At 39.3% G+C, this 24,341-nt stretch overlaps 1 protein-coding gene across 3 annotated transcripts in view; it reads left to right on the forward strand.

Moving 5' to 3' along the window:
- Positions 1 to 509: 509 nt before the first annotated feature.
- The window catches only part of ssbp2a (single stranded DNA binding protein 2a), a 63,097-nt gene continuing 39,265 nt past the window's right edge, over positions 510 to 24,341 (forward strand). The window contains exons 1-2 of one of the 3 annotated variants that reach the window (XM_077520531.1): positions 510 to 664; positions 754 to 873. In XM_077520531.1, coding sequence (XP_077376657.1) covers positions 591 to 664; positions 754 to 873 — 194 coding nt within the window. In that variant the 5' untranslated portion in view covers positions 510 to 590. Of the gene's footprint in view, positions 665 to 753; positions 874 to 12,185; positions 12,415 to 24,341 lie in introns of those variants that run through there. The other 2 variants (XM_077520532.1, XM_077520534.1) reach the window with 2 other exon arrangements.

A 24,341-nucleotide genomic window follows, 5' to 3' on the forward strand; every position in this document is an offset into this window, starting at 1 on the left:
TGTTAAATGCATGCAATAGCAGAGCAAACACCCGGGTTATCTTTACGCTACCGTGATAAAGATCTGTATTGTGTGACTTGGGAGCCAAAATGAAAACAAAAAAACAAAATCAGAATTGTGTAATTTTAAGTTCCATGCCGTGTCTGAGTGAGAGTGTATTAAAAGTAATCAAATTACTCTGTTATTTAACCTGTTGGGAATAAAGGGAGTGTCTATTTGAGGTGTGGCCTTTATTCAGCGGAAATTTGCAACTGAAGTGGAGGTCACTATTTGAGCAATATGGAACATCACCTGCATTAGAGAGCATTTTTTATTACTTCATAAAAATACTTGAACACAAACTACATGTTACATTCATGTGTCAGGTTAATTTCTACAGTACGGTTCGCAAAGAATGGAGTGCTGTCTCATTAAAACAAAAGAGCTGCTTTGTTCCAACGTCAGGCTAAATCCTCCCTCAGCAATTACCGTTCACCTTCCAAAGACCTCGGCTAGGAACACAGCAACTCTGCTTCTTTTAAAGCAGGCAGTGAAGCATAAAAACACAGTACTGCATCGCTCGACGGGCAAAGACAGAAAGAACAGAGAATATGGTTATGAATTTATACCTTGATGGAACGTACGATGTAAAAGGGCATGTTCAATTTCAACGTGGCACACCAAAGTATGTTTCTACCAATGTTTTATATATACACTACAAAAACTAGATATATTAATGTTCACACTGTGAATGTTTTGTTTTGTTTCCCCCAGATATGCTCTCATTTTGAATTTGATACCTGCAAAGCTGGAACAGGAGCAACACAAGACTGGGGAAGAAAACAAGAAGAAAAAAAGCCTCTTTGGAACATATCCCAGGTTAATTAGAAACAGGTGAGCATCATGATTAGTTAAAGTGACAGGCTAAATTGTTCACGAACAAGGTTCCCTATTTTTGTGTAAGATATTAAAGGTGATGTAGCACTTGAAATAAAACAAACAAACAAAAAATGATCAGTTTGAACATTAAATATGCTCTCGTTGTAATGTATGGAATGAAATATAGTCTCAAAATGATTTGGAAAATCTTGTATTCTGTTTTTATATTTGACACAATGTCCCAAAAAACAAATTTCCTCATGTTGAAGTACCCGCACACCCGCTCGTGTGCATCTAAAACTTTTGGCAGCAAACCTCTGTTACATAAATCTTGTGCCGGTGTTCGCAAAACATTTATGTGCAAATATGATTAAGCATCACAGCCTGAAATCACATTGCCGCTGCAGCATTAAGATGTCTGTCAAAGCTCGGTCAAATATTTGCCTTGAGCTGTTTAGCTTTTTTCAAAAACAAATCTGACAGCCAGCAAGCAAATTCCTCGAAATCAAATCCACTTGATCTCCCATCGAAACTCAATTTTACAACTCAGTGAGGGAAAAAAAAACTGTCAATCAAAATTTTCTAATCTTTGCTTGAATCTTGCTGTATCCTCTTTGAATGTACTGTAGCTTTATTGCTCAAGACAAACTGTAAAATCGACCCTCTAAAGTTGATTGCCACTGCATGATGTGCGTTTTGTAATTTGCCGTCGTACAGCCGTACAAACATTTGAAGTTTGTCGTCAACCTTTTGAAGAAAGTAAGAGAAGAATTACATTATACAGTTAAGTGATGTGGGCTGACATTAAAAAAAAAAAAACACCTTGTGTCACCACACACTTGTTATCAAAGCTGTTAAATGTCATTTTAGCTGTTTAAATGAAAACGGCCTTTTTCTCGCCTTTTGTACTCAAAACACAGTTTCATCTAAGAGGATATTCAATTTGATGCTATTTTGCCATTTTTATTATGTAACTTACCCTTCCTTTAACAGTGGTTGACCTTTTTATTTATTTTAATTTTTTTTAATTTTTTTTTTTTACGCTTGTGTGACATTTAAGAATTGTAAGGGAGAGATGCATGATGAGACATATCTGCAGCCTGACTCCTTCACATTATGACTTTGTCGTTTATCGTTAAAGTTTAATAAGTTATTTCAGTACAGGTCAACCAGCGTCCTGGAAGGCATCGTGAAGAAAATGGTTTTGAGTTTGGACAATTGAGTCTGTGGCCTCACAGCCAAACGAAAATTGTAGAACAAACTATGGTACCTGACGCAAAAGGCTTAACTAATGTGCGTGGCTCAACGTTTTAGAAGGATCTGTTATATTTTGTATAAAGATTTCAACAGATGCTAAAGTTTACTTGAAAATGCAGGTTTTTATTAATGAGTCAAGTCAATACTCGGCCACACTCTGGCAACATCCCAACACACAACACATTCTGTAGCGGGTAAAGTCCAGACTTATTAAAAATTAATTTAAAAAAAATAATTCCATTAAAATAGCACTGTTACACCAGAGGATCATTTAGTTGACTGAAAAAAAAGCAGTCAAGGATAAGACACAGACAATATTTTATTGTTACAAGTTTCTTCCGGTCAAGGAATGATGTAGGCTAACTTTATGAGTAGCAGCCCGCCAGACCAGGCACTAGCATTAGCTTAAGTTAGCTTTCTGGCTATCGTTAGTCCACAACACAAAAAATAAACACAGCTGAAAAGTTGTGTATTCCTCTCCTCTGCCTTTTGTCCAATTAAAATGAAGGGACTGTTGTCTAAATTGCTTCACTGTATTTCTTTATGTGGGTATGTTTGTGGTAATACTCAGGACATGCTTTCATTTTTTTCTGTAGCCTGAACAGGGCAAGACTGCAAAATTAGCTGAAGCTAAACATAATAAATCGGAATGTTCTCCCCCCCCTCTTTGTTTTGAACTGTAGACAAAAGGAGAGGAATACCGAAGATTTCAACAAGCCCGTCTTTAAATTAAATAAAATGTACTTAACAGGCTATTTTTGCGGATGTTAGCTATAGCCTATGTTAGCTCTAAGCGGCTTCTACGTATTCCTGGTTCCAGCCAAGCCCCCCTCTGTAAAATTGGTTTAGAACCACCACTGTGTTTTGTTTTGTTTTTCCTGGTGCTGAGCTTTATCAATCTGTATATTGTTTGTTTGTTTGTTTGTTTGTTTCTTTCTTTCTTTCTTTCTTTTGAATCATCTTTCCTGTCATAATTTACAACACGATGGAGAGTTGTCAAGTGACAGGGGATTGTGTTTTCTGAATTGGATGAATGTTAAGTATTTTTACTGGGTTGTATATACTTTGTGGCACATCCACTTGACATTTTCTTGGAGGGAGAATTATAGCCCTTCATTTGCCACAAGCATAATAGTCACAGACTAGTCAACGAGAGTTTACATCTGGCTCAATTGGACCCTTCCAGGTGCAAGAGTCTATCAGTGGAAGAGGGCAGTTAATATGGGCACACAACCTCTGTCCTGACCTTGATGCTGGATCATCTATCATTTAGGATTATAGATGGAATCCGGGTGAAAGTTGTTTCCAAATAAAAGACTCCTGGACAACCGTAGGGCGTGTTTCCAAGCAGGAGTGAAAGCACAGCAGCGGCTACTTTTTTTTCTTTATTAAATGATTGGCCATTGGACAAAACATAAAAACACCTTTCAGTCCTTTAAGTTACCTATTAAAGGTGCATTATTCATAGGTGATAAATCTTTTGCTTGTATACTATGTGAGACTTGCAGCTGCGAATAGAAATGACCAATATGGTATATCTCAGAAGCTGAAGTAGCTAAGCCAATATAGGCACCGTATGTGCTCAACACTAACTTTTGCTGCTTTAAAAGCAATGATTCCAACACATCCGTTGTGGGACACTGAATGACCTCTGGTTTGCGTAGATAGACTGTTGGTGTCTTTTCTTATACACATCAGTACTCTGCAGTCTGCACGCATGCCACCCAGCTCAGATCATCAGAAAATTCGCAGATGGGGAAACCTGCTTGGAATTTAACAAAAAGAAAGAAAGCGCATATATTTGTTTGAGGGTTTTCTGCTCTGGCTCCAATACAGTCTTGCATTTCAGGACCAGAATGAAATTAGTCTGAAGAGGGTTAATTGATCTCAAGTATCTTGTAGTCCACAACAGAGTTGCTGTAACTCAAGTGTCTTTGTAGTTATATACAAATCAGCATCATAAACATGATTTGTATACAACTTTGAAAGTACAATAAAATGATCTCACCTACATTATTATCAAACATCTGTCGAGGACAAACGCTTGAGGCCTCTTTTAGAGCAAATCATTTAACAGCTGCCTAATTACTGTTGGAATCAAACATTGTCGTCTATAAAAAGGTGTGAGAGATACAGCTTACTGTGTTTCAGTAGTGAAAAGTTACTTGTGGACCTTTAAAAATGACTTGTGAATTACAAGATTTAAAGAGTGTTAGGGCACCTATAAAAAGAAAAATCTCAGAAGAAGAAGGTGCTTCTCTTATGAGAATAAAGTCATAATATTAAATAATCATAAATGTTTAACTGTGTTTGTTAGGAATGATATTATCCACTACTTACTATTTAATTATTTAGTATGACCAGTTTAATGTGCTTGTGCAAACTACTGAGCTACATGGACTAATTTTGTTGGGTTTGTTCCATTACCAACCAGAAATGTTGATTCACGTGGGATGTCACCACACTAGTGATTCCTCCCAACCACTTTGATAATGAGAGGTTGCGTGTGTGCGCCAATCATCCCGAAACCTCACCACATTACCTTTCAATAAATAAAATTATATATTTTGATTTATACAGTACAGTATGTATCGTGATGCTTTGGGCCGAGTACAGCCATGGACGGCGTTTCTGGATAGCCAAATAGGGAACAAAAAATGGTCTGAATGTCCACATGTAACTTACCCTAATAAAAGACAAAGATGTTTCTTGGCGCTATCACGCGTCACGAATAAACGTACAATTATGTACACGACCACTCAGGTCCATGACATAAAATACATTGAAAGGCAAAATGAAAAAGAAGGTATCCCATTGGCATAACAAAACAAAGAGACGCGGAGCCATAGTACGCATTGTTACAAGTATAAAATTTACTTGCTGTCTACTGGAATTACCAAAAGTTACATTGAAAAGTCACAGAGAATTTGACAACACTGCAGTGCAACTCCTCGGCTTCAAACCTGTTTTGAGTTTACGGTTTTGGAGTCTAGGAGGTGAGTTTGATAACGTCGCTTGCTAGCTTGCGCTAATATGGGATTGACTTGATGTCGCTTAGGTTGACAGTCACCTTCTTCAATAATTGTCACTGTGTGGATTCATATGTGTATAGGACCCTGTTACGCTTTGTTAGTACAAGGTTTCAAATGAAACGAGAGTCATTCACATGCAGATTTCCGTTCAGCTATGAAATCATTGCATCCATGTTTGCAGGCTAAATGTTGATGATGTAATATCACCCTCGTGCAAGTTGTCTGCGAAGCTGATGTACGCAGTGTAAACGTTCTCTTTAGTTCCAGATGTTTTTCGCCAGTCATCTATGTAGAGTTGCTAACTTTTTCCACCATTAAGAAAATCCATGGTTAGGACACTTTCTTCATCAGCAGAAAGGAGGGGGAAGGAAGTGCTTAATGGAGCAGGCAGTTTCAAGACGCCCCTGCCCCTGGACCAGAGGAGTCTCATGTCTTTTACTTTGCTCTCGCTGCATTCTGTGTACGTGTTTGAGAGCTTCATGTACACACTGGCAAGCAGGCTCAATCCCTGCCGGAGTGTTTTTCTTGTTATGCTTAGCCTCGTTCTCTTGTGGAGCTTCTTAGGTGACCTGAAGCATGTGACTATCCCAAACAAAAAAACGCCCTCCAAGTTCCTCCCACTCGCTCTCTCTGGCCTCGATGCACACCACCACAGTAAATTAAGACAAGATTATCGCTTTTCATGAAATTTTTGTTTGGTGAGATTTATCATTAAAATTTATTTGTTGACTCAATAAAGGATAGGGAACACTGCTCTGTGTTGCTTATTACCAGACGAAACACAATACTTGTGTATGTGTACTGAATTTTATCTGCAAGTGTTCACCTCACCGTGGAAAGAGTACATGTGTGTCAGAGATGGGATGACCAAAACAATTACCTATCTCTTATCCAGGGTTGTAGTACTTGAGTCCAGTTTGTTGTTGTTGTTGTTGTCTCGAATTTGTCTTGGACTCTGCCTTTGCACTCGTGAAATATTTTTAAAAGAACACACCACAAATATCTGTAGCATCTTATTCCCTGAATTTTCTTTTAACCCGATTAAGTATCAAAATAAAAACATACCGTGTGCAACGCCATTATCCTGGTCATGTGACCATGATGACGTATCCCGTGCGTAACTGACAGCTTCCGTCATTCACTTGAATGGGAGTTTGTTGACGTAACGGGCAAGAAAAAGGCCGTCTTCTATCCCAAATGCTGCACTAATTCTGGTCAGAGTAAAATCCTCAGTACCTCAGGTTTCATGTCATTCCGTGTGGGGTGGGGCTCCTAATGTGGGCTAAAGCGTACTTGGCACACAACATGTAGCTGGCCTAGCGGAGTAAAAGTCATCCGGATGTTTACCGTCTAGGCTATGGACCATCCACAAATTACATTTCCAGAGTGAACAATGTCAATGGTGACTTGACTGGTCATTTGAGCCTCTGTAACATGCAAATTGTAGACGGTCCCCAACTTCAACTTTCTATGAGCCGACCGAGTTCTTATCAGCCACTTTTATCACGGTTTTCAGCCGGACACAAATATTTGGCGAGTCCTCGTAATTCAACTTTTGATGTCCGCCGTGGGATGCAATAATTCCTCGTGACCCTCGTGAGGAGTAAGCGGTTAAGGAAATGGATGGATTGAGTCTATTTGCTGTCACTGGCAGTGGCAGCCATGTCATTCACTGTGTATTATAGGCACACGATACGTCACGATGGTCACGTGACTGTCCAAAATGGCCGATACTGTACTTTATGCAAAAATATTCATAAAAAGTGCTATAAAATCATAATGGCTCAACAATAAATGGACAATTTGTCAGGGAAGAGTTGAAATTATCCATTTCACAGAACAACTGGTTAGTTTTTCCAAAAGTCTTGTATTACATTAGTGACTCGATGGAGTCCAACTATAGGTTTTCATCGCTGAAAATTTATATCCTATTTCAAAAGAAAGTTAAAATAAAGTTTCTGAGATTATCATTGGCAACCTGGTGAGTAGAAAGTCGTGTCTAATTTTGTGTTTGTGGAAATAATACTTTTCTCCTCGTCTCATCTGGACTTGGACTTTGTGGATTCAGACTTGACTTGGACTCAGACCATTTGTGACTCAAACTTGATTTGAACTTAATAAAGTTGGACTTGACTACTTGACTACAAATGAATCACTTTGATGGTTATTATTACAGAAGGCATCATCATACTTCACAAGTGTTGCTGAATTGTTTGCAAACAATCTGACGAGGTGAATATTGTTCATGCTCCATCATACGCAATTATTCACTGAGGCGCTCTATTTTGTAAACTTCAACGGCAATTAATCTCGAGAAACTCTTTTTGTGTAGCAACTTTAATCGGTTGCTAATTAGTGTCTTTGCAAAAAGATACTCTCAGTGGAAATATACGATTACAGAGCTTCACAAGGCTCTGTAAACAAAGGCTGACTCCAACATGCCAAAACTCTTGTATATCAAGAGAGTGAAAAATCATTGTCTAGGATTATATGCGCGTAACCGGGTGTTTGAGTGATTGATTGACAGACAGATGGCAGACAGACAACTATGTGGAGAAAAAAAAATCAGAATTAATGGGATACTTTACTTATTTAGCCTATTATAGCAATAAAAAGTTAATATTTTGTCTATAATTAATTTGATACTTTCATTATTTTTCACATACAATCAATACCTTTTAAAAACACATTTTGCAACTTGCTGTCGACTGAAAATGACATCACAAGAGCTCAGGTAACCAATCACAGCTCACCTGCTTTCTAGGTGTGGCCATGTGACATTCACAAGCTAAGCTGTGATTGGTTACCTGAGCCCTTGTGATGTCATTTTCAGTCGACAGCAAGTTGCAAAATGTGTTTTTAAAGGTACTAATTGTACATGAAAAATAATGAAAATATCAAATTAATTATAGGCAAAATATTATTGTTTGACTGCCAAAAATGGCTAAATAAGTAAAGTATCCCTTTAAGTTTGTTTATAGATGACCTGTGTGTACACCAATGGTTACATATATAATGTATATAACTTGTGACACTTGTGAGGGAGGAAGTGTGTTCATCTCCAAGTTAGACTGATGTTTATTACCTCCAGAGGTGAAAGGTCATCATGTTGTTTATGGCGGTCAGCTCAGTACGGATGATCTTTGATGAGTGTACCATTGATTTTTCCTTCACTCATTCTCAATTTCCATCTTATGTAGTTATTTGAAAACGGATCCAAATTTGAGTCGCTCACTTGGGCAGAAAGGGGAAATATTGCTTAATTATCTGATCAGAATTTATCTCCCCCGTCACATTTTCACCTCTCTTCGCCCACATCATTCTTATTCTTTCTCCCCCTCCTCCTTTGTCTTCCTCCCCATCCTCCCAAACACGTGGCTGTTGCATGTGAGTGGTTGTCATGGTGATCAACCCAGAGGGACTCATCCCAAAACCAAAAGTTCTGATTGTCAGAAATAGAACTGTCTCCGGGGGAAAGGGGTTAATTTGGCACATGGGGGGGTTGGTGATAGGGATGAGGGAAAGTGTAGTTTGGGGGGATTTTTTTTTGGGGGGGGGCGTTAAGAGATAACAGAAGAGAACAAGGCAGCATCCACTCCAAGTGGGTCACATCGCAGGAGCATTGCGTAAGCATAAACACTGCTGTCCCTGTGCTACTTCCTTACTTTGCACATACGCACACACCTGCACACATTCATGGCAAACAGCTCACAGTTGGTGAATCAGCCCTTTTCAAACAGCCTGTAGTGTTTGTTTCACATGCTGAATGGCGCCGTGCTGTCGTCCACCTTGTTCCTTTCGTGTCCCTTCCTCTCTGTGGATTTGTTAGATTGTGACAACCTGTGGAGCGGATCCTCCTCAGTGTTGACTGCAAGGATGGATGGCAGCATGACATAGCACCTACAGTGCTTGTTGCAAACCCCCAAAACACATACAGTAACAGCCTAATCAATGGACACCTTATTTGATAAAGATTCTGCCTTTGCAATGTCAAAATGTCTTTATTGTTGTGATTAGTTTATGGTTGAGGCGGCAGGACATTCAAGTTATTCTAATTTCCCCAAAGCTCTCACCATCGTATAACCTTTATTAATTGTACAATGTTTTAATTAACTGTCTTAAACAGTATCCCATGCATAACAAAATTGTACACAATGAAAATAAATTAAAGTGGCTCACTTTTTGAAGATGAATTATTACAGGCACTTAATTAACGCCATTGTTGGCAAAGGGATATTGTCACCAAGATGCGGATTACAGTAGTGGCTTGAGAGACGAGTTCTGTTTGATCACATTTCACTCATGACACTTCATCTTCAAATCATATTTCCTCAGTCAAATAAATGGATAAGACAGCAATCGGTTCCAGCCTTTCAATAATAATAATAATAAAAAAACAGGAACAATTTTAATTGATTAAATTTAAAAAAGCAGTTCAAGTATTGTACTTTACAACAATATACAGTAGTAACAATTAAATTTAATTTAAAGAATCAAACCGTTTTTTTGTCCTTTTTTTTCACAATTCAGCGAACAATGCGCTGCACACCGTAGTCCCTTGCGTCCCCCCTACGACGGGCCATTTAGGGTCCTGCAACATGGTGCCAAGACTATGGTCGTGGATGTTGGGGGCCGTTCCGAAACTGTTTCTGAACGTCCACACAAGTTGGTCCCCGTTCACATTCATGACTCTGAATTTTTGGCTTCGGGAAACGAATAACGAATACATCCATAACAGCTGTGTTTACTCGGCATGTTGTTTTGGTCCAGAGATAAACGAGAATAAAACAAGCACTATTTGCATGGCTTGTCAATGAGCGAGCTTCTTTCTGACCCACTTCCGGGTTTAAGCTGCTGGAGTCACATGGCCTTGCGGTCTAAAAATAGCATTTGTGCGGTTCCCCATTGGATTAATTGGTGTTGCCTGACCTCGTTTAAGATCGTTCCTCTTTAGCTGATTTCTTCTTAGCTTTGTTTAATTCAACCTTCTAAGTTCATGCGTGTCCATTCTTTTCACCATAGTTACTGTTTTTGCCTTTGTAAGTTTCCAAGTAGATCAGAGAATAAACATGCACATAATCCAAACCCGATGTGTGTGTTTTAATACTCGATATTAACCTCTAAGATGAAAAACAAACTGCTAAACTATTGTAAAATGTAGCATCCTTCAGTTTAATGACTGATTTACGGAGGTTATCATCTGTTATCCTGATGAATCTAAAAACTGATATGGTGCTTTGAAAGTTTAATTGAAATTTTAAACTCCAGTCTCCTCCATTTAGTGAATCAATCATTTATTATTTAATTTAATAATTAATTGACACGATTTCTGCTACATACATGAAGACCACCCTCAGTAAGCTGCAATAATACTAGTTGTTTTCGAAGCAGTTGAACACTGTATATCCCTGTGAGCATTGCTATATTACCTGTTTACATGTGTTGCCCCACCCTTGGTTTTCAAATATCTGTTGTTAAATCGGAAAATTCTTTGTGATTTTACAGTACAGATAAGTAGCTGCTGTATCCGTTTTTGCCTTTCTTTTGTGACCTACTGTTTCTTGTTGCAGGTGTCATCAGTCACTGTGGTTGTTTCATGTTGATCTGCAGTTTGTTTTGCTGGTTTGTTGGTTGCTTTCTGCTTCTGCGTGGTTCCTAATTGAAGTGTTTGACTATCAATCATCCCTGACCATATGCTTGATTGAAAAGGAGTGATTCAAGTGTTGAAATACTTCAATTATTCAAACAACGTCTACAATTTCTATAATTAGAAACGTCACCAATGGGAAAACCGGAGAGCTGCGCATGGGTGAGAAACAAGCAATTATGAAGCTGAGAGAAAATGGAAAATCAATCAGAGCTATTTCACAAACGTTGGCCATAGCAAAACAAAAAAATTGATGTTCTGAATAAGCATTAATGGCCAAAACAACAAATGAGTTCATCAAGGTGAAAGGTTGTAAACTCGTCAAGTGAGCCAAAAATGGTTCTTTTTTACATTTTCTTTTTTCCATAGTACACAGATCGTTGAGTTTAAAGGCCCGGCATGCCGTTTTCACTTAGGAAAAGGCGCTTTGTAAATACAGGATTCAAACAAACAAACTACTTCTCAATTTACAGCTATAGGCTTCTCTAAATGTCTGGTGGTGATTTTTCCTACTGGTCACAATGCTATGTTTAGACTATTCGTAGTGCATAGAAGATATTACAAAAAACAAAAACAAACCCTGTCATAACTAAAAATAAAAATGCATCAAAATCAGTGATGTTTTTGAATTGTTGATTTTGGGTTTATCCCTTTAAAATATATATATTAGAAACTTTGTATAGTTAGCTTGGAAGGTGAAAGTTAAAACAACAACAACACACATTTATTGTATAAATTATTTCAACACGGTTGGACCTTTTTTGGTGCATAAGAGCTTAAAGGTTCACCAAATGTTAAAGTGCATCATCAAGTGGTAAACCCCATAGAGGATTCATTTTACTTGTGAGGAGGATATAGTAAATGTAACCTCTCAAAAAACAAAAAAAACCTGAGAGGTTGAAAGATGCAAAAGCATCAATACATTGTAATCTACTGGGTAGTTGCTAGAACAGGTGATATTTTGCTTTCTCTCCAAGCTGTGTCGTCATGCATACATCTTAGGGATAGTCTTCAAACATGTTTGCGCTCACACGTGTTTGCATCAACAACACGTATACACAGCTGTGAAGCAGGCTGTATGTGCAAAGAGTTTCATGCACACTCCACTGTGTGTGTGTGTGTGTGTGTGCATGTATAGGCGGAGGGTGTGATTGTAAAAAAGGAGCAGCCAAAGCCAGTTGTTGGACGGTTTCAAATTCCCCTTTGCACTGACAGAGAAGGGAGGATGTGTGTGCGCGCGGGTGTATGTTTGTGTGTGTATCAGGAGAGCCTTTCCAATCAGGGAAGAAATGACAGACAGACAGACACACAGACAGACCTCAGAAATGGAAAGAAAGAGAGCGAGAGACAGACAGGACAGGAAGAACAGAGGGCGTGGCCTACACGACAGGGCGTGTCTTTTGCGCTGTCACTCACACCGCCGTTGCCTCTGCGAGTGGGCGGTCCTGCGAGAGGCGGCATCCAATAGGAGCGGACGCTGCTCGTGTCGCCATGGTGACGGGGCTGTGCCCAAGGAGGTTGTGATGGGTTGACAGGTGCGTGACAATCGGAGCTCTCTGCAAGCATGTACGCCAAAGGCAAGAGTAGCAACGTGCCGTCCGACAGCCAAGCCAGAGAAAAGTAAGTTTATTTATGGGGGGGGGGCAGACGGGAGAGGGGGGGCGGGGAGGCACGTGCGTGTGCAGCCGCGCGCAGGCAGGCACAAACGGAGCCGCGGCTGCAGCTCTCTGCTCCGGCTTGGAAAGTTGACCGCTTGCTTTATTCCAGGAAAGACTGACTGACAGACACTTGTTTTTTGACAACAGTTTATTGCGCAGGTTTCTGGTTAATCGTATGTTTGGTATGCTAATGATGAACTTGTGAATTGCTTTTGCACACGCATTTAAATGTTAGCAATCCACATGCGAGAGAAACTACCGGTAGACTGCGTGGATGTACACGGAAGAAGTGCGCGCATTCGTCTGCTGCATGCACGGGTGCTTGGAATTCTCCAAAAATGATTGTGTTTTCGTGGATTTAATTTTTGAAGTCATTGCAAGTGCATGTTTAATCGAACTAAATAAGCTGTGTTTATGGATAAATAAAAGCATGTCGTTTTCTTTTACCTTTAATTGAACAATGTTTCTCATAGTCTGATCACGTAAAATGTTTTGTTGAGTTTTTATGCACTGGTGTAAATGTATTACTGCTCTATGTTGTCAGACAAGCTTAACAATTTGTGCTTGAAAGTGCTTAAGAAGTGCTTGATTGTTGATAGATGACACTTTTTCCAAAAGTGAAAACCTTGTGTTTGAGTGGTGTGCTATTGGATGATTTTGTGCCACACTTAATTTCTGCACACATTTGTACTTCATGTTTTAGCCTTAAATGCTTGCTTGAGTTAAATATAGATTTTCAATGTATTTTTCTCAACTTGAAAAATTAACACCGCAATTCAGACATCACAATCATGGCGGCTTTGTTTACATACCTGACAAGTTTGCTGCCTTGCTAAACTGAACAACTATAACTGGCTTCTGCCCAACTTCTAGTGTCAATTTGATTGAATTGAGCACTAAAATTGCTGTTAGGTTACAGGTCAGTTTTGCGTTCTCTATCTGATGTGTCAAAATTGCGCGCAAATAATCAGACTGGATAAACAACGTGCATGATAGCCTACTGTAAGTACCTCTAAATCTTTAGCAAGTTACCTGGTGTTAAGCTTTTAATTTGCATTGGGTCAACCCTTTGCAAGTTCAATTTGTATTTCATTGGAGAAATCATTGACTTGAAATGATCGCTTTTTACTTCATGGTGATTGGGTGCTCATCTCCATCCCCTGCGTTGCTGTTCTTCATGGCTAATCGATATGAAAAGGACAGCAGTTAACGCTTCAGTCTTTTTCTCCTCAGTTTCCTTCCAGGTAGTTGTTAAAACTCAGCAGATTTGTGTGTTAATGGTGGCAACCACTGGGGATTCAGACACCACTGAAAGATAAGCAACATGGTCACAACTCTTGTCTGACACTGTCAGTTAATTTGTCAAGTGTGGAGGGATGATAGGGAAATATAATGATGAATATGAAAAAAGTATGTTATTGGTCGTCGGTTTGTTTTGAACATTAATACCAGAAAAAGTGATTTAATTATTATTATTTGTTACATAATTTATTCAAAATTTCTTTACAATAATATGTTCTATGTGCATTCACTAGTCTAAACAAGGCCTTCTGATTAATATTGCATTTTGGAATATGAATTAAGCAGCAAAAATTCATTCTCATGCAGTCATTTTGCCACTTGCTATCGACCGAAAATGACATCTCAGTTGCTCAGGTAACGACCAATCACAGCTCAGATTACAAATGTCACATGACCAAAATCAGAAAACAGGTGAGCCATGATTGGGCATTGCCGGACCCCTGAGCAGCTGTGATGTCATTTAAGTTGAATAAATAAAAACGGGTGGATTTTGTTGCTTAATTAACCCATATTTCACAAATGCAGTATTAATCAGAATACAACCTTATATAAAAAAAAGAAAAAAAAAAGTGGATTGGAGAAAAGTCATCAAAACCAGAAAAAAAAACAACAACAACACATTCAGAGGTTCTAGAAGTTGCACCAGTGCAAATACTGAGATGCGAACCCTCAAAATGGGGAAACTCACTCCATTCAGTTTGACATGAGCAGGTCTTGTAGTTCAAAATATTTCCGATCCACATTGAACTGGCACAGTTGCTCCTCACAGTTCTGAGGTTAAAGGTTCGAACCTGCGTCGGTATTCCTGAATGGCGCAATCATATTCTCCCTGTACTTATGTGGTTTTGTAAATTCCTCCAACATTCCCAAAACATATTCCCCAGGTTAATTGAGGGCTCTAAATTGTCTATATGTATGAATGTTGACGAGGAGCCGGATCTGTCTCTGCATGTGCCATGTGAACGACTGGTGACCAGCCTAGGGTGTATTTTAGCCTGTCTCCAGCTCACCCACAACCCTAACTAGGACAAGCGCTATAGAAAAAGAAAGGATGGATGATTAAATGATTATTATTACCTTTCTCCACTGATGGTTGGGAAAATCACAAGCTCTATTGCCTTAAATGAAGGAGTATCAATGGGAGTGAACATGCTTTTGCAAACTTAACTAATTTTGAAAACTAACTTAATTTTACTATTGTATACAATTTGCAGTTATCTGTGCACAAAAGAGAAGGTTTATCTTGTGCGCCAGTGCCAAGGCTGTGACAAAATACAGGACTGTCTGACAAGATGGAAACGCCGCAAAAGGCAGGCAAGGGCGAGATTAATTTCGTTCTTAACAAGCTGCCTTGTTTATCAGCGGCGTGTATCAGAGAGGCAGAGCGGGTCCGACTGCTGCTGCCGAGCCGTTGTTTCTCATTTCTGCGGCACAGCGGGCCATCAAAGTGCGAGCGAGGGCGACAACAGATTAGAGAGAGAGAGAGAGAGGGAGCGGGGAGAGGAATGAGCTGGGGTGATGGAATTTGCTGGATCATTAGTTCATTGGTTGTAGTGTTGACCTCAGGATGGACCCGTGCTGGCTCACATACTTGCATTTGAAATCTGAATGCATTTGACCTCCGTACAACTGCTCATCTGATGTGTCCCGCGACGTGTCCTTGCTTCACATGCACATAAAATGCGTCTTTAAAATAACTCACAGTCTGCACAACGTGGCTGCGATTTGGGAACCAGCTAAAGGAGACCACATTTTCTCTTTCTCCGCAAATGTTGTCCACATTAGTCTTTTTAATAGCCACAAACGGTTTTAAAATGTCAGCAAGCCTCTTTGTTCTGGATAACAAAACAAAGTCTTCACAAAAGAAAAACATCCACAGCTACTATTAAAACGATAGGTCGTAATTGCCCCCAAATGACCTTTATTTGAGTGATATGTGCTCGTAAGCCAACCAAATGATTAGAGCCACAACAAAGGCGGTAACAGATGACGTGCGCATAGCGCTGATCAGTTCCGCCATTAAAACTGGTCATAAATCCTCGGTTTATGAGGATCATAATGTTCGTTTTTTATTGCAGAGAGGTGTTGATTTATTTGAGTGCGCTTTTAGGAGGTTGTGATATGCTGTAGAATTGCGCGCGGCCATACCGAAAGGTGTTCCTAATATTTTGTAAGTGCCATAAAGCAGTGATCAGAGTGCAGCCATGAGCATATACCCATTCATTAACATGTAACTCAGAGGTTTCGGCTTAATTGACAGGTAACAGGCTGTCAAGTCCTCATTGGCTGCTATGGCAACCTCAGGCCGGCTTTCACCTCAGCGTCTCCGCGGTCCTTTCCTCATACTCTCACATGATGCATATGCATTTCGACAGTCATAATTTATTCTCTGGGAAAGTAGAGAAAATGTTGATAAATGCAAATTAAGCATCAACACACACAAAAGTGGCAAGAAGAAAATTGCAAATCTTCGTGTGAGTGTCTGAGCGTGAGCTGTGACAGACATCAGCTTCTGCGCAAGTGTGCTCACCGTGTTTGTTTTGTTGAGTTAGTGTATAGACAATTGTGGTTCTCCTTTCCCGCATGTGAGGGCATTTCAGTAAGTCAGTTTAGAGTAAAAAAGGAAAAAATGGATGGAAAGGAACAGCTATAGTAACAGTGAAAGTAAAGCCTATCTGGAAGCTTCACTATCAGATGGCGTGGTTGAGGGCGTATTCACACTAAGCTGCTTTATCGTACCGTGCTTCGACACTGTTAGACACTGGCCCTCCTATGATTCTATCTCACCCTGGATTGCACTCGTTTGTTCTTCAACATGTTTACATTCACCAGCAATTAATGATGCCACACTGAATTACTACATCTTCTGACTTTCACTCACACAATATTAAAAATAAATTTGAGAAATCCTTGTGTCCATTTTGGAAATTGTGGAGAGCTGCCTCTTTTGTGGGTTGTATTTTTAAAAAGCAGGCATCCCAGTCAGAATTGATGGGCTTTAAATTAAATGTCTAATGTTTGATTCTCTTTGTGTGAAGAAGTTGATGAGGCTTCTCCATGAAATACAAGGCTCGAATTAAATTTGTGAGTCAAACTTTGCATTGTGTGCCTAAAACAATTTCAAACTCAGAATAAAAGTTTTTTTTGTTTTTTTTAAAGTAGGAGGTGAAATCAAATGGTCAGTATGGCGCTGTGTTGGTGGAGCTACCAAGATGCCACAGATTCTGGCTTGATTGGGCCAGTACAAATTTCATAAATTAAAACAATGAACTCAACAACATATTGTTTTAAATAAACAATAATGACGGTGCAGTCACCCATCTTCCCTGCTCTCCGTTGTTCAAGTAGTATGGGGGCAAGCTCGATGCTACCTACTCCACACTAGCTAGCTAGCAACGAGCTGCCTAGCTGGTGCGGCGAAATGTGTTACGGAGACAGTCCTAAATTAATACTCATTACCTAAATGCAGCAAATAAGCTTCACTTCTGATAAGTATCGTTCTTACAGTGGGATGATGAAACTAAATAAACAGAAGATGGAAAAGCCATGCTAACTGCTAAGCTAAAAGCTAAAGTGCTATTAACTAGCTAACTGACTGGATATATGTGTGTGTGAACTTCATTTACAACTTCCAAACAATCTTCCAAACAATACTTTTGTCCAATCTTACTCAGTCTGAACCTCACAGGTTTTTCTATTTTAATCTTGACACTTACAATAGGAATAAACTGTACCACTACTTTTTGGCCAATGGAGTATAATGATTAGCTTCACAGGGTACATTAGAGTCGATCATATCTTGAGGGACATCAATAATTGACTCCTTTGTACCTCCATGTACGACAGGAAAAAATGTGGGTTTGCATAGTGTATCATATTCGGAGCAGACGTTTTACAACATGTACAATATGTTTGGCAGAACACTTTGTTTTTTGCCCTCAGAGAGCAACACAGCTGAGATCTTCTGTCTTTTTGGCTGTACCTGTGTCAAGGCCTACACTTGATTGTGATTAAGAGTGACAGTACATGGCCACACATTGTGCACTGCAGTTGTTCAACAAGTTTAACAATACTTGTCACTGACAAAGTGCTCATCGGTCTGGCTTTGCGGCTTTTCCTTGCGTTACATCTGTTCAACATAAGGCATACACGTGCACAGCTCACCATAAATTTAAATGTAATTAAAATGTTTAATGGACTAAAATCAACAGTAAGTAGTAAACATATTATAATATTTGTATTTGTTTCAGTTTGAAGTGAAACTGTCATCTATTTGGTGGAGGCCTTTGGTGTTCTCAACACACATGGAGACATATGCCTTCAAGGGGGTTTGTGTTATTTATTTAAATATAACTAGTTATTTATTTTATATATTTTTATAAATAATTAAATAGCACAAGTGGAGTTTTGCTTGTAATGATGTTGGTGATATGTTCAGTGAGGTTATGGGTTTTTTTTTTTTTTTTTTTTTTTTTCTTTTTTTTTTTTAACAATCTTTTCCTGATATTCAATGGCCTTCAAACACCCCCAGAGATTGGTTAAATAAATACATAAATAAAGTTATCAACATTTAGCAGGAATGGAACAGTCTTGTAGGATACTTTTAAATTTACTTGTACATTTTGCCAACTGACAACTGAAGATTAATGTTTAAAAAAAAAAAAAAAAAGATAAATATATGGGACACCCTGTACGAAATACATTGTTTGCATCATTTTTCATCTGTCTAAAGTTTTGAAGTTGACAACTTACGGGAGCCAGTCAACAAGTGTCTGTCAGCAGCAGTGAAAGTGACAATTGTAAACATGGTGCAGGTGATACGTGGTGGCGCAGACTGTTCTGTTTGTTTGACCCATCTGCCTAAAAAGCAGCAGGCCTTGTGAGAGACAGTATTAATGTGTGTCGTTGGATAACAGCAGTGAACACGCAGTGTTTGCAACTCCATAAGCCCAGCTGAGCTGTCTTCTTACAGCACTTTCGCCATATGTTTCATCCCTCATCATCAATCTCCATCTGTCCTTCATGCTGCCTCTATGAATGGGAATGACAATCCTCTATCTAGTCAGTCAGTGTTACAAAGCTCTAACCAGTGACAAGTCACAATAATAACAATGACAACAATTCCTCTTCGAACATATTCCTCTCAGTGATTTTACTTAAATTAATCTTTTAAAAGCAATAACCATCGTGTTGTTAAATATTTGTAAGGACATTTAAAAAAACAAAAACAAAACAGCTCTACGCAGGTGTATCAAAATTTGGACTGCACATAAAATACCTATAAAAACTTTATTGGTAAAAATTAATAGCATTTTAAATGGGATACAGTCCTTTAAAGACCTTGTAAAGCAAAAATAAATATGTTTGGGAAATTCATCCATCCATTTTCTTAACCGCTTGCTCCACACAAGGGTCGCAGGGGGTTGCTGGAGCCTCTCCCAGCTGGCTTCGGGCAGTAGGCGGGGTACAACCCTGAACAGGTTGCCAGCTAATCGCAGTGTTTGGGAAATTAATGAACAAAATAAGGCTTCAAGATGGTGAAATATCAAGCCTTTATCTCTGCTCTCAAATGCTGTGGGTGTGGCCTCCGAATGTGTTGAATCAACACCTCGCTCAACCGTTAACTGTCAAATACCACTACTGCAGACAGCAGTGCATACATGTGCTCTGAAAACTAGTGTCAAATCACATTAGGAGGCTCACCATCAGAATTGAATAGTTGCTCTGGACTACAATTATAAAATAATCATATAAAACAACTTGTGCTCTTTGGTGGAGGCATAATGTGACCACTGGCCGGTCACTCAAGCGTCACTGTTGAAGTTCTTCCATAGTAGAGGTAAAAATGAAATACTTTTCAGTCAGTCTTTCGTTCAGTCTACCTAAGTAACAGTTTGCCTTTTGTCTTGATCTTGTCATATACCTTACACTCAAGTGATGATGACAGCTTCTGAAAATTGTCACAGAAGACGTATTTGATCCTACTAAACACACTGGCGCTGCATGCTAAAAGTTGTCTTTTATCCGCTGGCATCCCCAGAGCCAATCCGTAACACAGAACTATCAAAGCCAGTCGCACCATCCTATTGAAGATGCGTGTTGTGTTTGTGTGTTCTTCTGATGAAGCAGAAATGGGACATGGAGACGTGTCAATCAACAAACAGCAGCCTGTCGACGGGTACTGTAAGCCTCGGGGTCCTTGGGAATGGATCAAGGCTACAAAGGACCTCATTTGGCATCAGATAGCATGTTAGGGGAGAGAAGAGGGAGGAAGAAAGGTGGAGAGGGCCCGACATCCTCACGGTCTTTTGTCGCACCTTTGAAAAGAGGGATGAGTGAATTTATCAATATTTGTCTCTCGGGAGCTGGTGGGTGCTTCTGTTTTAATTAGAAACCCGCCATTACACTTCTCCCTTCCCTCCACTTTACCTCCTTTTTAATATATCTAATTGTCACTTGGCTCTGCAAAGGAACGCCTGCACTTTTCCAATAACAAGAGAACAGTCATGGTATGTTCTGTTGCCATTGGCCATGTTGTTAGCGGTAGCATTTGTGGTTTTCTCAGGAAGTTTTGTGTTGCATACTGGAGACGCCGCATGTGCACGGCTGTACTGTTAACCACAGCGGCACGCCAGGGATATGCACACCCTTGGAACACTTCCTGTAACTTGAGCTACGATTGTGGAAGGAACACTCACAATCACTTACAGCACACGGGCTTAAGTGTGGAGGCCAACAGCAAATTTCGGTTTGATGAAAACCGAAATTACATTTGCTTCAGAGATTGCCTATCGTTACAAGTTCCAGCATTAGTTGTTAACTGTATATTTTTCCTTAGTGTGGTCGTAACGTTGCTGATTTCAACAAATAGCTTTTCATTAGTGAAGCTAATTCAGTGATTACAGAATGTAGCGCATACAGAAGCTACCTTTTCCAGGTAGCTTGAAACCTTAAATGTGTCTCTTCTGTTTTGATGGTAGTTGTAAATAGATGCATGCACACACCTCGAGACAATGGGGAAGAGATGTGTACATCAAAAGATGCCCTTCACATTGAAATGAGTGGGATGGGTGCAGTACCCCATGTTCCCAGCTGAGGGTGCACTCCCCGGATGGTTGAGGTTAGAACCGTATTTTGGTTTGGGTCAGTCAATAAAAGGTGCTAGGTTTGGAAGTTTGTAATTTTTGATATTCAATAAAGTATTTAAACAAGTTTGACGTCATAAGACGGCTCATCATTCAATTCGCCAAGGAAATAGTTCAGGACTTATGCTGCATTCAAGGTAGGTGGGAAGTCAGATATTCCACTCGGATTTTCCCAATTCTGACCTCAAAGCATTCAAAGCGAATGTAAACAACAAATATGGCTGAATCCAATCAATTGTTTGTTGTTCTGAAAAACACAGCAAGTTGAAATCACGCTGGGTTACGGAAACGTACTTTTTCAAATAACAAAATTAATGTTATAATAAATAAATATGTTAAATGATATTTTGCCATTCATGGTCTTTGTCTCTCTGGGGTTCACCATTGTTAAATGATGTCCTTTTTTTCCGACTTCGCAAAGTTCAAAGGGGTGTTCCTGTGCATACATCCTGGTATGATGTCTGAAAAGTCCAAATTCCCACCTTTCTCAAATGCAGCATCGCTAACAAGTTGCCTTCTCCACATAACCAAATTTATGTTATTCAAATAATCAATTTGATATTTAATCACTAAAAAAGTTACATCTGCACTGTTCAATTTCAGACAGTAGTGGGAAAAATTACATCATGATTATTGATTTTTAATGGAAGTTAATATAATTGTTAATGATCTCCCCCCCAAAAATATATGCACCTTAAATTGCATTAACTGTTGAGGAACCTGAAAAAACCCGAAAACATTACATTATTCTTATTATGAAGCTATATTTTCTAATTTGAAACATATTCGTCAACTTTGATTTCTTAGTAGTGGTGTGTGTTTGCTATCATAGCTGCTGTGCCTCCTGTGACGACTGCTGCTGATATTTCACCATCATTGATATGCAAGCAGCATAGCAGCGACGCTAGTGCAAGGTTAAGCATGCATGACGGCCAGGATTAGAAACTCCTTAAGACATACACACTCTTTATTTTCCCGCAATGACTATTACGTCTGTCTGTATATCGCTCCGTTCATGTTTCTACACCTCGCTCTCCTTTTGTGTGTTTGGTTGAGTTCTTCAGCTTTACCATCCTCACTTGAATGCACAGAGGTGTTTGTCCTCCAGTCCCGATTAAATCCTTGATGACATTCGAAATAAAGCGCAGCACATCACCTTGTGTTGGAATTTTCAAGGTCCAGTTCACATTTTATTTTGCAAGTATATAGGAAAAAGTAGTGAAACAGTACTTGGCATATGTCGAGCTCTTCCTTAATCTTAATTGTTCATTTCTCAAGACATGTTGTTCAATTATATTCATTCAACTTTAAGGGAGCGATCGGAAGGTCTTTTTTTGTTGTTGCAAGCCCACATCAGCTGAGGGAAAGTTATCTACTGCAGGTGAAATTCAGCTCTGTGAACCACAATTACTACTGTACAGATTAGGGTCTCTATTTCCGTGCCCAGCGCAAGTGCATGGGCGGAGTTTTGATTGTTTTGTTATTTTCCGCTCTTAGAACTGAGTGTTTGCGCCATTGTGGGAATGAACGCAGCCGACTTGATATCCAGCCAATCGAAGTGGCTCCTTTCACCCCCTTTAAATTAGTACAGGTGAGGTATCTACATACGGAAGCATAATTGTTAGCTGGAGTCCATGCAGGAGATTGGGGCCACTAAAATTACAAGGAGATGCAATCAGATCTACACTTAGTGATGATGTAAAGTTGGTAAAAGTAAATGGGCTACTTTCCACCCCTGATTTTGAACGTTCAGTGGTTTTCGATACTCTCTGTTGTCATATTTATGAATGAAATACGATGACATCCGTCACACATATCATGCAGAGATCAGAATCTTTCTGCCTGCGCCTGGATCAAATCCACCAAAATCACGTTGCACCACCTGCCCACAACTTAGACCTGGTTTCACCTGGTCTAAAGTCTGGTATAATTTAATTTTCAAGTGTGACAGGGGCATATAATAGAAAATGTGGTCTGTCTATTAACTTGTATTTTGTTTTTATCATATCACGGGACTTTGACTTTTTTTTTTTTTTTTTTTTTTTTTTTTAGCAAGTATTCAGATGCATCAAACAACTTTTTTTGTAACCAACTAGCAGCGAATCTATGATTTTCTTGGTTGTTGTTATTGGTGTTATTGAGACATCTTCCTGGGTGAAGACAGAAAAGGGAACGTTTACCCCCTCTGTCTATGTATGGATTGTTCCATACATCACATGCAAGATTTTAGTGTTTGCCCTTACGGTTCTGGCACTTGTGTAATCGTGCACATCTTGTAGAAATTATGCTATTGTGTCTGGTCCAAAAATGATCAGACCAATCAGCATTCTTTGAGGTGATTGAGCCTCCAGCTACGCGCGTGGAGTGGTCTGCCAAAAATGAGAAATGGCTGCGCATTTGTAAACGAGGGCGGCCTTCGAAGAGATGATGAGTGTGGATTTTCCAATAACAGCAGTTTTAAAGAGCAAAGTGTGGCTAGTGTTTTATTTTTGTGTGACGTCTCACTGTATTGTTGTCCAAAAAAAAAAAAGAAATGAAGCTTTGTTAGTGCTGTGATTTAAGCAAAAGATGAGAGCAGAAACCTTCTCACATTCATCTACTTTTCCCTTGGGTGGTGTTGGGATTTCGTCTATACATGTTGCATTTGAACAACATGCAGATGGATGGGCCACAGAGCTAATGTGAGAAGAGAGCATCCCATAGCATCAGATTTCCCGTTAAGATGGGGGAAGTGTGGTCCAATTTTACGACAGGGCCATGAAAGCAGATTCAGTCTCGCACTGCGTGATGGTGCACATTTGTTTGTGAATTTAAATGAAAGATATTTCCGTTATAGAGTAAATAATCTCATCATGGGCTGGCATTTTTGATCAGGCTTGAGTAAATAAATAAACAGATAAATAAACTAGAATAAGTACAATTTCTGGAGAAATTGCGTGGGAATGCTGAATGCTAATAGCTGAATGCTAAGCTGAATGCTTATGAAGTAAATTGAATGATAAATTATGTGAAAATTACAAAGTTTTAATTTGAAAGATAAATGAATAAAAATAAAACTTGAACTACAATCTGTCTAAAGTGGGATTTAATAATTACAGGGAAATTCTAATCCATTTGCTGATACGACAGTCCGTTGGTATCGAACCATCGAATGTACTAAAATGTGGTCCTCTGTGGGGGAGGCAATTCCTCTAAGGACCGAGATAACTTGCATTTCCTGATATGATAGTCACTTAGTAGTATACATTTATATTACTAAGCATAATTGCTTAAAAAATTGATATATTTGCAATGTACAGTTGGAGGTGGGATTCGAACCCAGGACCTCTGGGTTACCGGACAAAACACTTAACCAAGTGCTCAACTGAGCATTATCAGAGACATGGTAATGATGATCAGTTATATGTATGGAAGTGGGTGTGGAAAGTGGGACTTAAAAAAA

This window comes from Festucalex cinctus, chromosome 5 (genome assembly GCF_051991245.1).
Source record: "Festucalex cinctus isolate MCC-2025b chromosome 5, RoL_Fcin_1.0, whole genome shotgun sequence".
NCBI classification, from domain to species: domain Eukaryota; kingdom Metazoa; phylum Chordata; class Actinopteri; order Syngnathiformes; family Syngnathidae; genus Festucalex; species Festucalex cinctus.